This window comes from Perognathus longimembris, chromosome 9 (assembly GCF_023159225.1).
Source record: "Perognathus longimembris pacificus isolate PPM17 chromosome 9, ASM2315922v1, whole genome shotgun sequence".
Lineage (NCBI taxonomy): Eukaryota > Metazoa > Chordata > Mammalia > Rodentia > Heteromyidae > Perognathus > Perognathus longimembris.
In genome coordinates this window covers 39,288,649-39,306,924 of record NC_063169.1, presented here as the reverse complement: position 1 = coordinate 39,306,924, position 18,276 = coordinate 39,288,649, and the positions used below count along the sequence as shown (strand labels likewise).

At 40.3% G+C, this 18,276-nt stretch overlaps 1 protein-coding gene across 2 annotated transcripts in view; it reads right to left on the bottom strand.

Moving 5' to 3' along the window:
- The window catches only part of Dcbld1 (discoidin, CUB and LCCL domain containing 1), a 67,882-nt gene that overhangs the window by 6,819 nt on the left and 42,787 nt on the right, over positions 1-18,276 (bottom strand). For both annotated transcript variants that reach the window (XM_048353971.1, XM_048353972.1), the window contains exons 6-7: positions 7,997-8,130; positions 3,887-3,927 (exon numbers count right to left, since the gene is read on the bottom strand). In XM_048353971.1, coding sequence (XP_048209928.1) covers positions 3,887-3,927; positions 7,997-8,130 — 175 coding nt within the window. The remainder of the gene's footprint in view (positions 1-3,886; positions 3,928-7,996; positions 8,131-18,276) is intronic.

Below are 18,276 nucleotides of genomic sequence, written 5' to 3'. Positions count from 1 at the left end.
TAGCAGGGGCGGTGGTAATGATTCAAAGCCTAGCTATATAACCTGAGAACTGAGGGTAGCAGGGGCGGTGGTAATGATTCAAAGCCTAGCTATATAACCTGAGAACTGAAGGTAGCAGGGGTGGTGGTAATGATTCAAAGCTAGCTCAGGCAAAAAAAAAAAAAAGTTTGAGACACTTATCTTCAATTTACCAGCAAGAAGTTGCAACTGGAGGTGTGGCTCCACACCTAAGCAAGAGCACATACACACACAAAATGGGACTATATACTTCATGAAAAGGAAGAAAGGAAATTTAGATGGATACAAATCATATACATTTCATTGCAGCACAATTTGTCATAGCTAAAATATGGAACCAACCCAGATGCCCTTCAGTAGACGAATGGATCAGGAAAATGTGGTGCATATACACAATGGAACTTTATGCCTCTACCAGAAAGAATGATATTGCCCCATTTGTAAGGAAATGGAAGGACTTGGAAAAAATTATACTAAGTGAAGTGAGCCAGACCCAAAGAAATATGGACTCTATGGTTTCCCTCATAGGGAATAATTAGCACAGGTTTAGGCTAGTTACAGCAGAGGATCACAAGAGCCTAATAGCTATGCTCTTATGAATACATAAGATGATGCTAAGTGAAATGAACTCCATGTTATGGAAACAATTGTTATATCACTGTTGTAATTACTTTCAACATGCCATGTGAAACCGTAGCTTCTATTGTTGATGATCCTCTTGCATCCCCTTCCTTTGGTTGTACCTGCACTATCACTGTATCTTATCTGAGTATACTGGAAACTCTATATACTGGTATTAAGACTAGGAAAGTGGAAGGGAATATCAAAATCGAGAGAGAAAGGATAAAGAGACAAATGACTCCAAAAGCAATACTTGCAAAACCATTTGGTGTAAACCAACTGAACATCTCATGAGGGGGGAGGGAAAAGAGGAGGGGGGAGGAGGGAATGAGGGAGGAGGTAACAAACAGTACAAGAAATGTACCCAAGGCCTAACATATGAAACTGTAACCTCTCTGTACATCACTTTGACAATAAATAAGAAAAAATCATATAAATGACAAATAACAACAATACTGTTTAAGAGTAGAAGTCTAGGGAAATTCTGTCAATTTAAATTATCTAACAGAAAGGGAACAGTTAACTAAATACTGCTATATCCAGATTTTCAAACATGCTATAAAGATATTAACAATTGTGTTTTTAAACTATGTAACAGCATTATAAAATGCTCATAATACAAAGCTAAGTGAAAAACATGTGCTATGGGATAGACTATTATCCATAAGAAACACAACATACAGGATGCCACCATTTTTGTTTTGAACCAAGAATGCTTGATATACCTGATTGGATACGGTAGAATATGGTGAACATGTTTGGATGCTGAGTTATTGCTGAGTTGTGTTTCCTTATTTGTACTTTTCTAATATTTTCAACTTTTATAAACTTAAAGTGTAAATTATTTTGTTCTAGTGTTCATTACTTGAATATTACTTGAATATATTACACACATGTTTAAAATTCAAAAAGTATATAAAATGATATGGAATGGAACGTCTTCTTTCTTTTTTTTTTTCCTCTTCCATAGGAACCCAGATTGTATTTCTTGACATTCTTCTAAAGATACTGAAATGAATATATAGGTCCATTCTTTCTTTTCTTCCTCACAAAATGACTATATAGATGGTTCTATGCTTATTTTTTAAGTTCCTAGTATATTAGAGGTCTTTCTATTCCGGTAACACATTCTTTTTTGCAGCTGCAAAGTATTCCACTGCATGGATCTATTTGTTTATTTTTACATCAATTATATACAAGTTTGCTGTCAATCTTTCTTGACATCATATAATTATGGACAGATCCCATGTATATGTGTATAAATACCTCAACAACCCCCATTAGCATTTATGTGACAGAAAAATGTATTTTGTTGACACTATTAAGAAGCACTGTGATGAACTGGATGGGTACCAATTATACTCCTTATGAACCGCAAAACAGAAACTGGTCTATCTGTTGGCATTTCTCCCAAGGGGATGGGCTTTGTGATTGCCTCATCCTCTCTTGGTTGAAACACCAGTTTCGGGAACAGTTTCACAGGGAAGAGATGAATCATTCCCTGAGAGAGAAGGGGCCTTGGAAAAACCACATTAGTGATAATGAGATGCAAAGGGAGATGACCAGAACTAAACAGCTTGCTGACTCACCCAGAGTACCACCTGGAGTAATTCATTTTATCTAACAATATTTAGGTAATTTACCTCTCTTCTGACAGCAAATAAATTGTTTAGTTACTAGTTTTTGTTATTGATTCTTGCATTTGAATTCACTTATGCTACAGTGTTGCTTTTCTTTTTCATAGGTATCACAGTCTATTCCCTCTGAAATGACATCCCTATCTCCCTGATAGATTTTCTTTTCTAACTTTCTATGTTACCCATATGATAACACACCACAGTGGTTCTTAAAGGTTTAAGATGCTTCTTAGCCAAGCAATGGTAGCTTATACCTGCAATGCTAGCTACTAAGGAAGCTGAGATCTGAGAATCTCAGCTCAAAGCCAGCCCAGGCAGTAAAGATTGTGTGACTCTTATCTCCAAGTCACCACCAAAAAAGCCCAATTAACCACCAAAAAAGCTGGAAGGAGAGCCATGGCTCAAGTGTTAGAGCACTAACCTTGAGCAAAAAAGCTCAGGTACACTGCCCAGGCCCTGAGTTCAAGCCCCAGAAGCAGCACAAATATAAGACACACACACACACACACACACACACACACACACACACACACACACACACACACACACAGTTCCTTACTTTAAAAATTAGAGAGGGATTCCTATTCTCTGTACCCTTGAACAGTAGGTTCGATCAGGGATGCTAAAAATAAGTACACTGTACTAATAATATGCTTGCACTGGACCTGAACAACAGCATGTCTAAAACAATGCCAAAGTAGCAAGGTCACATTTCTCTTCCTGAGCCAAGAAGAAACAGGCATATTGTTCTCTATAAAATATTTACTTTAAATGTACTCTTTTCCTGATTTATATAATTGTAACCCCTCTATTCACCATCCTTATGATAACAATAAAAATTTAAAAACTATTTATGCTGAGAGAAAATACATACATGGAATATATTTCATGAGGAAGAAACTATAAAAAAATATTTTTTTTTGTATTCATCATGTTCAACTGTCTTACTCAAAATAACCACAAATCAGTTGTGTGTGTGTGTGTGTGTGTGTGTGTGTGTGTGTGTGTGTGTGTGTGTACGCGCCAGTCCTGGGGCTTGAATTTAGGGCATGAGCATTATCACTGAGTTGTTTGCTCAAGGCTAGCTCTCTGTCACTTGAGTCGCAGCTCTACTTCTGTTTTTTTGTTAGTTAATTGAAGATAAGAATCCTTCCCAGGCTGGCTGCCAACCATGATCCTTAGATCTCAGCTTCCAGAGTAGCTAAGATTATAGGCATGTCACTGGCGCCTGGCACATTTGGTAATAGTTAAAAGCTTCTTCTCTTACTTTACTTTTCATTTTCTTTTCCTTTAAATTAGCATGTAGCATACAAAATAATGGCTTTCATTGCAACATGTTCATATACATTTGTCACTTTTTGGAAAAATCCTGAAATTAAATATTTAAAAATAGAAATTTCTGCTTAATGCTAATGAGGCTTATAAATTCTTCAGGCAAACAAAATTTGGTACCATGTAACCTAGAGAAGAAGAAAATTCTTCAAGCTTTTTCAACCTCCTACCTCTGCCTCCCAAATGTGAGGATTAAAGGAGTGTGCAACCATGCTTGCCTCATTACCACTGAGGAATTTTAAATGATCAAATTCTCTTAAGGAAAGCATGATCCTTACCATTGGAGGTAAACAGAAAGCGCCTTTCTGACAGGGAGCCACTGAAACAAAAAGACAGACATGAGGAGTAAGTCACATGACTGGATCTTTAATGACTAATGCAGGTGCCTCCCCATCACAGCTTCACAAAGTCCCCTGAGCACTCTGCTGGATCACTGCTATTGCCTTCATCAATATTTTATACATCAAAAAAGCTCAGGTTTCTGAAAGATAAGCAAACTTCCTAAATTCAAACAGGTGACAAAGGCCAGGACTCTGAGACACTGGTTTTTTAATCGGAACCCTTACGTTGTTTCTATCATGTCACTTGTGCTGAGAAAGGATGTACAGATAAACGATCTCAGAGCAACCCTAAATCCCAATTCATTACTACAAGGTGACAGGCAGAAGGGATTGCTGCACTGCAATTGCCCTTGGCTCCAGCAGCCACCTGAGAGCCTCTCACTCACTGCCTGCCATCAAGGACCATGAAGACAAACAAAGTAGCCCAGCCACTTTTGGAAGGATGCAGCAGGTCATTTCCAGTTGTCTTCTCTATAGACTTCTCAACCATCGCTCTACGGAGCAGTTGCTCTAGAAACAACCCCAACTGTGCCTCTCCCTCCTACACTGGCAATCAGCACCCAGCCACAAGCCAGCTCCTGCTTCTGGGTGACAAGGGCCACAGCAGGGGAGAGCCCAGCATCACTCACTGACCTGGCTGGGTATGGCCCCCAGTCCTTCCACCTGGCATGGACCAGTGGACTTGAGCTTTGAAGTTCTAGATTTTCCTCTCACAGAGGAGCTTATCTATCAAGTCCTGTTCTGCAGTTGCTTCCTTTGTTGGAGGTAAATTCTAAGGCCTAAGACCATCTCTATCTTAAAAACATCCCTCTTTGAGCAAATAATATGAAAAATATGTAAAATGTATGAATGTTGTGGAATTCTCATTACATAGTGTACGTGGAAGTAATTTCTTTTATACTATTTTCTATACTAGGTTCTGGAGGTAAATTGGCACACCCACAAAAAAAAAAGGAATAATGGTGGGAGAGGGAGTGAGTAAGTGCTAAATCTAAAATCCACAGAGCATTCAAAAGTAATCTATTCAAGTGTGTTTGAGAAGTGCAAGGTAGCAAAACTCTCTCGAATAGCTTTTCTCTTTTACATTCTTTATCTATATTCAGCCTAAGACTCTACCATTCCCAGCTTTTTCATAAAGGTTCTGTCCTGATGTCTGCACTGAATATTATGCAGAGGCCAATCATTTCTCAGGAGAGAAAACAGGTGAGGCCATGAGACTTGCCAAAGTTCACAGCATACTGTTGGATAAGGACCTAGCTCTCAGGGCTCTTTTAAAGGGTATGTGTTATTGGGAATAAATTTAAGATTCTGTTAAAGCCTCTGTTTTATCTGTTTTTTTTTTATTTTTTCCATTTTCTCTAATGTGCTGACTAATGATTACACTGGAAATGTGGCCCAAATTAAGCTAAAACAAATTATAGCAACCCTGAGAGCCCATGCTCAGTCCCGCTATTAAAATGTTCACTTTTACTTTTTGTTACTGACCAAAGAGAGGAAGTATGGAAAGGATTGTGACACCAGCGAAGGCACTCTTGCAGTCTCTCTGCTTTGATTTTCCTTCATTATCAACTAGGATGTTTTCCCATTTTGATTAACCTGTGACTACTTGCTATCGAAAAAGCATCCTCTGAAAAATAAAAATACCTGGAGAGAGCAGGGAGTTCTCAGGCATTCCCACACTGGGGTGAGTGAATTCCATCAGATTAGAGGACCAAGAAGCCACCCAGGGGGGCACAGAAGCAGTCCAGAGAAACCCAAGGGGGATACACAAAGGAAGGCTAATCTTTTTGGCGGCTGGGCCCTCATCCTCTGTATGAGGTCAGCCCTTTTTCCTGATTCCATTCTGGTCTTCATAAGTCAAGGAAGCTGCCAGCCCCCGGATGAATCCCAGAAGAGCCCTGTGTGTTTACTTTAGGAACCCCTTCTTCCTCAGCCGCAGTGCTTTCTTCTGTGTTTTTTCCTGGACGCCAAACAATTATGTGTGGGAACAGAAGTTCAATGACCGTGCAAGGCAGCTTCCCAACAGCAAAACAACACAGATAAACACAAGGGCTCCCAAAAGAGTTGGGAATCAAAATGTGTGGAAGAGACTGTATTAAAGTCACTGCTAACTCACAGAACTAGACAGGAGAAGGGACTCTAAGGGGATCCTGAACTTTCTATCTACTCCCACCAAAACAACCACCATCAGCTCAAAAACTATGTGGAACATGTGGGCACCCTTTTTTCTTACCCATTAATGACATCATTTTTGTACTGTTTGGGCACAGAAATTTAATTTCACACTACATAGAAGTTATATACATGCATTAAGTCCAATTGATGCAGAAATAGTTCAAAAACCAAAAAACTACTTTTATAATCAATAATTTTAATGATTTTCTTCAAAAAATGAAATAAAATCCAGGCAACATAAGGTAAACTTTGCTAGCTTATTTTCTTACAATAGCAAACATAGGCAAGAGATTTGAAAAGCTAATTCTGGGCCTGGGGATATGGCCTAGTGGCAAGAGTGCTTGCCTCATATACATGAGGCCCAGCACCACATATACAGAAAACGGCCAGAAGTGGCGCTGTGGCTCAAGTGGCAGAGTGCTAGCCTTGAGCAAAAAGAAGCCAGGAACAGTGCTCAGGCCCTGAGTCCAAGCCCCAGGACTGGCAAAAAAAAAAAAAAAGCTAATCCTGGCCAATCATTAGGGACTCATGCCTATAATCCTAGCTACTCAGGAGGCTGGGATCTGAGGATTGTAGTTCAAAGCCAGTCCAAGCAAGAAAACCTATGAGACTCTTATCTCCAATTAACTGCCCAAAATGCCAGAAACATAGCTGTGGTTCTTGTGGCCTTCAGCATAAAAGCTCAGAGACACTGCCCAGGCCCTGAGTTTAAGACCAAGGACAGGCATACACACAACCCAGAAATGTATATATACAGACACTGGTCCTAACTTATTTTTCCCATATTTGGATGAAAAATGCCTATGCAGCCTCTGTCTTGTACCTTATTCTAAAGTCCAAAACCATGTGGAAACTTGATAAAAACACAGTTGCGATACAGGAAGATGTTTCCAGAGGCAGAAAGAACAAGGGGTGACAGGGAAATCCGGTGGCTCAAGGAGCACATTTCCCTCACAAGCCTTCCATCATAGGGAAGCTTCCTTCCTCCGGACCATTCCATGTTGTGCACTTATTTGTACATGTGGGCATCTGTACCACACAATAGCCTATACTCAGTTCTCAACAAGCTCTCTGTTTTGATCTACAGATTCTAAAAGCTGAAAGGATGCAAAGCTTACCTTAAAAAAAACTGTGTACAATGAGAAGCTACAACTTTTAACAAAAGCCATCTATTTTTAAACTTCCTGTTTTCACCATCATGTATCCATAAGACATCTCTAGGAACTTTCTTTGCAGCTCAATGGTTGTATAAGAATTCATTTCAGTTCTTGGTCTCCTGCAGTATCTATGAGGTAAAACTGGTAATAACCAAGAGGGAATACACCTTTATTCCCTGACACCTGAGATTGGATACATGCTCCACCTTGGGGCTTCAGATATTTGCTATTTTCATTTGCCTGTCAGCATCAGGTTTGTGTGTGTGTGTGTGTGTGTGTGTGTGTGTGTGTGTGTGTGTGTGTGTGTGTGTGTGTGTGTATGTGTACATGTTTGAGCACCAGTTTGGGGCACTGTCCCCGATCTTTTTTTTTTTTGCTCAAGACTAATGCTCTAGAACTATAGCTCTGCTTTTGGCAGTGGAAATAATAGTCTCACAGACCTACTTGCGTGGGCTGGCTTCGAACCACAACCCTCAGAACTCAGTATCCTGAGTAGCAAGGATAACAAGTGTGAGCCACTGGCACCTGGCATTGGTGAGCTTTTGCACTGCTCCATTCCCCTTCTATATAAAGACCATAAATGCCACCTAAGCTCTCACACATATTTTTCCCAGAAGACTCACTGCACTATCACATCCCTGCTCTCGCTTCAAAACTGTCATCTGTGCTAATGGCTACTCAGGACTACTTTCAGAAAAAAAGACAAAGTACTTACTGCCTGGAAAGCACACCATTGGCAAGGATTCCTTCATAGCGACTTAACCCTTTGCTCTGCTGTATGCTGATCTGACCGCCCACTTCATCTGTGATGATTCCTGCATGGATGGCAGCTTTGCACAGTAAAGAAGTCTGAAACACAACATCACATTTGAAGCTTACTCAAAAGAATGTTTAAGAGTTGAGGATTTAGCTCAGTAGAAGAGTACTTGCCTGGCAAGTACAAGGCCCTGTGTTTGGTCCTTAGCTCTGGAAATAGAAGAAAAAAAAAGCTAAACAAAGCACATTTAAGACAGTCAGAATTTTCCATTTTCAATTGCATAGTATACTAATGTCCTTCACCAATAATGCCCCAGTCTTTATACCTTGTGTAATCACCTCACCTACTCTGAGCTTACAATAATGTGGCCCTGCTATTGGCATACATGTGACTGAGCTGCTTTATTTATTTTTTTGTTTAGTGCCAGTATTGGGGCTTGAACTCAGAGCGCAGGTACTATCCTTTAGTTTATTTACTCAAGGCTGGCACTCTACCATTGAGCCATAACTCTACTTCAGGCATTTTACTGGTTAAACAGAGATAAGAAAAGAGTCTCTCCAATTTTTCTGCTCAGGCTGGCTTTGAATCCCAATCCTCAGATTTCATCCTCCTGTGTAGCTAGGATTACAGGCATGAGTCACTAATACCCATCCTCAAAGCGACTTTAGACTGACTCTGGTTGATCTGCCAGGTATCAGCAATTGCAGAAGCAATTCCAGGTGGACAGGCAGAAGAACCTATCAGCCCAAACTGCTCATTCCCAAAATTATCAGTAAATAAAATGAGGGCTACTTCAAGCCACCAAGATTTGGTATAGAAAAAAAGCAGAAACATGGGCTGGGGATATAGCCTAGTGGCAAGAGTGCTTGCCTCGGATACACGAGGCCCTAGGTTCGATTCCCCAGCACCACATATACAGAAAACGGCCAGAAGCGGCGCTGTGGCTCAAGTGGCAGAGTGCTAGCCTTGAGCGGGAAGAAGCCAGGGACAGTGCTCAGGCCCTGAGTCCAAGGCCCAGGACTGGCCAAAAAAAAAAAAAAAAAGCAGAAACATGTAGCAAATCTATTTTCTTAGGCTTGGCTACTAGATACATGTATGAAGTATTGCTAGAGATGGTGAACTTTCCACATTACAGCTACCATAGTTATTTCAGAGATTTAGCACGGCATCAGAACAAAAGTAGCAACAACAGCCACAGAAGACTAAATGAAACCAAAAGCTTAATGCACATATTAAGAGAAATGAGGAGCAAAGCCTACAGCCTTATTTAATTCTCTGAATCCCTTCAGAGAGTCTAAGAACTGATGCCAGAGCCTGTGCACCTACTTCCTGCTCCCCTATTCCCTTATGGCTCAAAGGCTTCTCCAGGCTGCTGGTTGTTCTGGCAAATCAAGCAGGAACAACCGACTGGCTGCAATGAACATGACACTGTGGGCATAAAACAGGCTTTGATGGAAAGAAGAGCTCTTCTGTGGGGAGACAGACATGAGGGGCAGGGTGAGAAGACAGATAGGCCTAAAAAAAAAAAACAAACAGACTAAGATGGTCTTCTAAATAACCTTCGGCTTTGCTCCTCTCCTTCAATAGCTAATATCAAAACAAGGAGAACATCTTAAGAACTGTGTATCTCATTAGATGTAAGGCTTCTCTTGGGGTTATGACATTGCTGTGTATCTCCTTCACAACAAAAACATTCCTTCAGATTTTAGTTATACTATTAGCAGAAGGGATAAGACAAAAGACATAACTGTTGCACTTGCAATGAAATTAAGAACCTCTGTGATCTTCAAATTGGAGATTTCATTCCCCAACGTAGACTAAAAAAATAGTCAAAGAAAGATCAGTTTTTCAATAACTTCTCTCATAACCAAAAAAGACAGACTTCATGACAGGAAAGAAATCTGAGAGTGCTGAGACATGGATGTAGAGACTGCCATTCCCGGCTTTGGAAACAAAAAGAACTAGAATAAGAGAAAAGAACTAGAACAGAGACCTAGAGTAAGAGAAACAGTAATGTTCCTTAATAAACAAAGCAGCTTGCTTTTTATTTTTGCCCTGAATTTGCTTACATTAAAAATATTTCTTGGAGCTGGGCATTGGTGGCTGGCGCCTATGCCTATAATCCTAGCTACTCAGGAGGGTGAGATCTGAGGTTCAAAGCCAGCTTGTGCAGGAAAGTCCGTGAGACTATCTTCAATTAACTACTCAGATAAAGCCAAAAGTGGCACTGTGGCTTAAGTAGTAGAGTGCTAGCCTTGAGCAATAAGAGGCTCAGGGAGAGCGCCTAGGGCCTGAGTTCAAGCCCTAGGACCAGCAAACAAACAAAGAAAATAACTTATTGGTTGGAGAAGCAGCTCAGTGGTAGACCACTTGCCTAGTATGCGCAAGGCCCTAGGTTAAGCTCCCAGTACTGCAAAACAAAAAAGAAAAAGAACAAATTTGGAAACAAAACAAAACACTTTCTTGCCACTTGTTTAGGTTTGGAGGCCCAAAATGGAAGTATTTGCTCCTGACTTGGTTTCCCAATTCATTTAGACAATAACTAAGCTTCGTCATTTTGTGATTCTAAAGGGTTCCCAGTGTAGCTCTTGTTGGTTTCTATGGTGGAGGGGTGGTCATACCCAGGGCCTCCTGCAAGCAGAGCAAAGGCTTTATTCCTGAGCTACACCCAGCCCTTCCCAGTGTACTTTTAATATAGTTTGTATAGGCCCATTGTCCCCCCTCATCTCGAAACAGGAAACAAATTAGTCCAGTTGCTTACTGGGTAGCTATTCCCACTCTCTGTAGGCTTATGTCTTGCTTGGATTTCTGGCTGAGAGTGGGATGGTCTTTGTCCTAGTTCACAGCAACAGGACTTACCCCATCCATCATTAGCCCACAAATGTTCTCAGTCCTGAGTACTCAGTACTGAAGGCGTCCAATGGGATATATTCCTTTCTTTTTTTTTTTTTTTTTTTTTTTTTTTGGCCAGTCCTGGGCCTTGGACTCAGGGCCTGAGCACTGTCCCTGGCTTCTTCCCGCTCAAGGCTAGCACTCTGCCTCTTGAGCCACAGCGCCGCTTCTGGCCATTTTTTCTGTATATGTGGTGCTGGGGAATCGAACCTAGGGCCTCGTGTATCTGAGGCAGGCACTCTTGCCACTAGGCTATATCCCCAGCCCTATTCCTTTCTTAAGGAATGTACTTGATGTTGAATGTAGGCTACACGATACAGCTCCAAGAAAATGGCTACTAGATGTGCCTAGCATATCATTATGATAAAATTACTAGTCTTTCCCAGAATTTTTTCCTTAAATTATTCCCTTCACCATTCCAGCGTAAACAGAATAAATATCTACTTAAGTATGGTGCTTTTTTTAAAAATCAATTTTAAATAGTCACCTTGATTAAACCTGAATTTAAAAATTTTCCTTTGAACAGTGGTATAATTTATTCCCTGGTTTTATGGCTAATTTTGAGGTATAAGTCTTACTGTAATGTGAGACTCACCACATCACTTGCCTATGTTAATTAATGATTTGCCCTTAAATTTTAATTCAAATAAAATTATTTAAGTGAATAATTCTTCAGGCAAAGGAATGGACTAGGGCCACAGATGTATATACCTGCAATAGAATAGGCTGCTGTAGACTGGTGATGTAATCTACATGCCTTTCCTTCCTTTGTCCCTCCCTCCCTCCCTCCCTCCCTCCCTCCCTCCCTCCCTCTCTTCTCCCTTCCTTCCCCCCCCTCCTTCCTTCTTTCTTTCTTTCCTCTTCCTCACCCTCTTTCTTTTTTTTTTGCACTTATCTTGGAGCTTGAACTCAGGCCCGGGTCATTCTCCTTCAGCTTCTTTTGCACAAGGCTATCACTCTGCCATTTGAGCCACAGTGTCACTTCTGGTGTTTTGGGTGCTTATGTGGAGATAAGAATATCACAGGGGTAGGAATATGCCCTAGTGGTAAAGTGCTCGCCTCCTATACATGAAGCCCTGGGTTCGATTCCCCAGCACCACATATATAGAAAAGGGCCAGAAGTGGTGCTTTGGCTCAAGTGGTAGAGTGGTAGCCTTGAGCAAAAAGAAGCCAGGGACAGTGCTCAGGCCCTGATTTCAAGCCCCAGTACTGGCAAAAACAAACAAAACAAAACAATATCACAGAGTTTCCTGCTCAGGCTGGCTTCAAGCAGAGATCCTAAGATCTCAGCCTGTGAGTAGCTAGGATTATAGGGTAAACCACCAGCAGTGGTTCCACTAAGCATTTCTGAAGAAATGGCATTTCATGATGAAAGATAGTCAGATTAGCATAAGAAATACTAAAAAAAAAAAAAAAATGACATCCCAGACCAAATCATCCCACAATCAGAGTATTTTCTTAAGTCTCCTTCAAGAAAATTCCCCTTAAAAGCTGGGATCTGGTGGCTCACACCTGTAATCTTTGCTACTCAGGAAGCTGAGATCTGAGACTGTGGTTCAAAGCCAGCTGGGCAGGAAAGCCAATGAGACTCTTATCTCCAATTAACCACCAGAAAACCAGAAGCAGCACTGTGGCTCAAGTGGTAGAGCGCAACCCTTGAGCTGAAGGTGAGCTGAAGAGCTCAGGGACAGTGTCCAGGCCCAGAGTTCAAGCCCCTCTTGTTCTAAAAAGTATTGACAATTCATTAAAAGTAAACTTATTACAAAAATAAAGAACATAAGGTATAATAATAAAGCACGTACTTAATATGCAGGTAAAACTGTTAACTTATATACCATATATTCCCCCTTCTATATGATCTGAACTGGTCCTATGTGTTAGTCTTCATAAGTATCATAATAGCATTTTAATGAGTATTAGGTATGCAATTTGGAAATGGTGGGAAATATGAAAAACCATAACCTCATTCATGCTATCACCACTCAGAGACCCTTACATTACAATAAACTGTCCTGTGCTTTCTATGTGTACAGAAGGCCACTTTTCCCCTCTTCACCTAAACCACAAGCACACTGTCTGCAGTATCTTTATTTTGTAATACGTCTTGAACCTTGTTGAAAACCGAGAATTAGGGAAGTAAATTAATTAATGGTGTGTTCTGCTTAAAAGCAGATGGTTAATTAGTACAGGTTTAGGCTAGTCACAGCAGAGGATCACAACAGCCCAATAGCCCTTATGAACACATAAGATGATGCTAAGTGAAATGAACTTCATGTTATGGAAACAACTGTCATATCACTGTTGTAATTACTTTCAACATGCGATGTGAAACTGTAGCTTCTATTATTGATGATCCTCTTGTATCCCCTTCCTATGGTTGTACCTGAACTATCTGTGTATCTTATCTGAGTACATTGGAAACTGTGTATACTGGTATTAGAACTAGGAAATAGAAAGGGAATACCAAAATCAAGAGACACAGGGTAAAAAAAGACAAATGACTATAAAAGCAATACTTGCAAAACTGTTTGGTATAAATGAACTGAACAACTCATGGGGGGGAGGATAGGGGGAAGGGGGAGGGGGAATGAGGGAGGAGGTAACAAACAGTACAAGAAATGTATCCAATGCCTAACGTATGAAGGTGTAACTCTCTGTACCTCAGTTTGACAATAAATTTTTTTTTGGCCAGTCCTGGGGCTTGGACTCAGGGCCTGAGCATTGTCCCTGGCTTCTTTTTGCTCAAGGCTAGCACTCTGCCACTTGAGCCACAGCGCCTCTTCTGTCAGTTTTCTAGATATGTGGTGCTGGAGAATTGAACCCAGGGCTTCATGTATAGGAGGAAAGCTCTCTTGCCACTAGGCCATATTCCCAGCCTTGACAATAAAAATTTAACAACAAAAAAAGAATAAACACACTCAAAGAAATAAAAAAAAAAAAGCAGATGGTGCAATCAGCAGGCTGAGCACAAGGTGCCAAGGAAGAAACTGTTCTCCAGGTAGGTGAAGCAGATCTAAAGGACAGCCCTGATGGCACTGACAACATGTGTCAGTACAAAAGCCTGAATTCTTCACTCCAAGAGATAAACCCAGAATCTCAAGACTTCAAAAATGCCTTTGAGGGCTGGGAATATGGCCTAGTGGTAGAGTGCTTGCCTCACAAAGCCCTGGGTTCGATTCCTCAGCACCACATATATGGAAAAATCCAGAAGTGGTGCTGTGTATCAAGTGGTATAGTGTTAGCCTTGAGCAAAAAGAAGCCAGGGACAATACTCACCCTGAGTTCAAGGCCCAGGACTGGCAACAAAAAATGCCTGTGAGTGTTCCCCATTCACAGTTCCTGATAGATCACCTCATCTACATCGCACTGAACCCTTCCCACACACCAACAGATGTTTGTAACGTTTGACTCTCTTTCTACAAGCATGGTATCTACTTTGTACTGTTCAGTGGTTCCTTACATGAAAATTGGCTTCCCTATAACTTATCCACTGATCTTAGTTCTGCCTTCTGGAACCACCTAGAAGGAACCATACAAATAGCTTTTTTTTTTTTGGCCAGTCCTGGGCCTTGGACTCAGGGCCTGAGCACTGTCCCTGGCTTCTTCCCGCTCAAGGCTAGCACTCTGCCACTTGAGCCACAGCGCCGCTTCTGGCCATTTTCTGTATATGTGGTGCTGGGGAATCGAACCTAGGGCCTCGTGTATCCGAGGCAGGCACTCTTGCCACTAGGCTATATCCCCAGCCCACAAATAGCTTTTATACAATAGCTCTTTAAGACAGACCATCTGCTATTTCAATGACTCCCTTAATCATTAGTGTTACAGATTCTGTCATTCTAACTATACTATATGCTTTGGTTTTGCACAGACCTTTCCAGAAGAGACTTGTCTGTAAGAGAATGTAGTTCCCATGGTGAGCATGCTACCATGCAGAGTCCAAGACAACGTCCAGGACTCCTGCCGCCTGGTAGTCCCTTTCTAGAACTCTGAGTGTAGGCAGGTACTATGACTTTTTTCTACCGGGTGGAATATGGCAAAGGAGGTGGAATACCACTCTTATGAAAACACTATGTAAGATTAATTTCTTACTAGGACACTCTTCTATTACTCATTTTGCCCTTGCTGACTTTGAAAAAGTAGGTTGCTGTGTTGGCAAGGAACTTAGAGCAAGGAGCTACATGCAGCTTCAATCACAACCCAAGAAGAAATTGAGGCCTTCAGTCCAGTAACTCTCAAATAATTAAAAGCTGTGAACACTCTACAAGCTTAGAAGCATATTTGTCTTAGTGGAATTAAGTCTGTAGCCCCAGCTGACACATGAGTTGTACCTTTATAAAACTAGTCAGAACCCAGATAAGCCATGGCCAGATTCATGATTCACAGAAACAAGAGAGAATAAATATGTGCAATGTTTAAGTCTTAAGTTTATGTAACATTATTGTGCAGCAATAAATATCTAATATACTCATAATATCAACATATGCAAGAAAGGAACTAATCAAATGTCTATAAAAGGATTATCTGATTATTTGATTTTCTTCCGGATAAATCAAACCAGGTAGTAAGGCCAATAGGAACCTGTTTGCTAGCACATGCAGATCAAGTCCAGCTTTACCAGCTAGGGAATTGTTCATTTGCTTCTCTAGAAAAAGATATTCATGCCAGAAGGCAGCAAAATACATATTTGCAGGAAGACCAAAAACTACACCATTTATCTTACTGTACTTAATTCTTAAAGTTATTGCATAGAGCATGAAAATAATAAATACAAACTTTTAATTGCTAGGGAAAAAAGAACACTTCAACATTTTACTCCTCTTAGTATGTTTTCTGGAGTCATTTAAAAATAGCTGTGTCAAGTAAATATGAACACTAAAGTAGTATATTCCTGAACATTAAAGTAGTAGATTCAAACAATTTATAAGAGAAGTGGGCCAGGTACTGCTGGTTCACATTTGTAATCTTAGATTCTCAGGAAGGAGGCTGAGATCTGAGGATCGCAGTTTGAAGCCAGCCAGAACAGGAAAGTTCCTGAGACTCTTATTTCCAATTAACTACCCCAAAAAGCTAGAAGTGGAGTTGTGGCTCAAGTGGTAGTATGCTAGCCTTCAGCACAAAAACTCCAGGACAATGCCCAGGCCTTGGACAGTGTCCAGGCCTTGAGTTCAAAGTCAGAACTGGCATAAACAAACAAACCAAAAACAAACAGATGCAATGCAAACAAAATGAAAAGCAAGGAACAGCAAAAATATGCTATTCTAAAAAATTAAGATTTGTAAAAGCAAAAAACAATTTCAAGCCTTTTCCCTAAATGTTATAGACTATTTTCTTCATGCATGAAGATACATATCAATAACATTTTCCCATCAATAGACAGATTTTCTACATTTCTAATAATTTAAGCCAATTCCCATAAGCCTGGCTGTCAATCCAACTATTTTAAATAATAATGTAAATTCTTAAGAAATCAGATACTATCTATCCAAAATAGAAATCTCTAAACAGAAATAAGAACCTGGAGATAGAACATATAATTAAAAAAGACTACTTTCCAATAATTTACATTTTTATTTGGAAACAAAGGTTTATAATCTAGATGGTTTTATTATGCATAAAACTTGGAGAAAAAAAACTTGGAGTATAGGAGGGAAGGATACAATGTATAAGACAGTTGATGGGCCCAGAAACAACGTATATTTGTTGATGTAAATATTTATGCCCTTGGCTCTGTAACAAAAATAACTGGAATGTTAAATTAGTGATAACCAAAAACACACAAACTTACAACCTCTAATAAAAAGTAGATGGATGTTACAGTATGGATCTAAAATGCCCCCAAGGGTCCATGTGTCAAAGGCTTTATCATCACACTATAGGGGTATGGCAATACTTTTAAGAGGTAGGCCCTCGAAAGGGTCTGTGGGGCCATTCCCTTTTCTCTCTTTGCTTCACAGCTGCATCTTGCTCTACAACACGCTCCCTTATGATCTACTGCCTTACCACAGGCCCAAAAAACAACAGGACTAATTAACTGCTCATGAACTGAAACCTCCAAAACTGTGAGACAAATGAAACCCTTGCTCTTTTTAAATATATTTGGCTCAGCTATTTGTTATAGTAAGAGAGCGTTAACTCACACAGTAAGATGATGATATTCTTGGGTGTTGAAAAGGAATTATTTTTGCTTCTCATCTCATTTACACATGCTTAACTGGAAATGCTGGCAACAAGAAAGAATGGCTAGAGGCTGGGAATGTGGCCTTGTGGTAGAGTGCTTGCCTAGCATGCATGAAGCCCTGGGTTTGATTCCTCAGCACCACATATACAGAAAAAGCCAGAAGTGGCACTGTGGCTCAAGTGCTAGAGTGTTAGCTAGCCTTCAGCAAGAAGAAGCCAGGGACAGTGCTCAGGCCTTGAGCTCAAGCTCCAGGACTGGCAAAAAAAAGAATGAATGGATAGATAACTATGGTGTTTACATACATTATTTTACTTCATTGCCTTTGTAAAACGACAAAACCATCTAAAGATCCATTTCTCAGAACACAGCCCTGATGAGTGACACATATCTGTCTATGCTTCACTGTTAGAACCTCATCTTGGTTTTTAAGAAGTCTAACAGTCTTTTGCAATACCCTCAAAAAAACATAAAATACCTACGAATAACCTTAACCAAAGAAGTGAAACACCTCTTTGAAGAGAACTTTAAAAGCTTGAAAAATGAAATTAAGTCAGAACTAAGAAAATGGAAAAACCTCCCATGCTCCTGGATTGGGAGGATTAATATAATCAAAATGGCAATATTGCCAAAGGCTATCTACAAATTCAATGCAATAACCATTAATATCCCAACACCATTCTTTAATGAAATAGAGGAAGCAATCCAGAAATTCATATGGAACAATAAAAGACCTAGAATAGCAAAAACACTCCTAAGCAGAAAGAACAGTGCTGGAGGAATTACAATACCCAACTTCAAGCTGTATTATAAAGCTATAGTAATAAAAACAGCTTGGTATTGGCACCGGAACAGGCCTGAAGACCAATGGAACAGAATTGAAGACCCAGAATTAAACCCACAGAACTATGCCTACTTAATCTTTGATAAAGGAGCTAAAACAATAGTATGGAAGAAAGATAGCCTCTTTAACAAGTGGTGCTGGCAAAACTGGCTCAACACATGCAACAAACTAAAACTAGATCCTTATATATCACCCTACACCAAAATCAATTCCAAATGGATTAAAGACCTTGAAATCAAAACAGGCACCCTGAAGACACTAAAGGAAGGAGTAGGAGAAACACTTGGGCTCCTTGGCACAGGACAGAACTTCCTTAACAAAGACCCT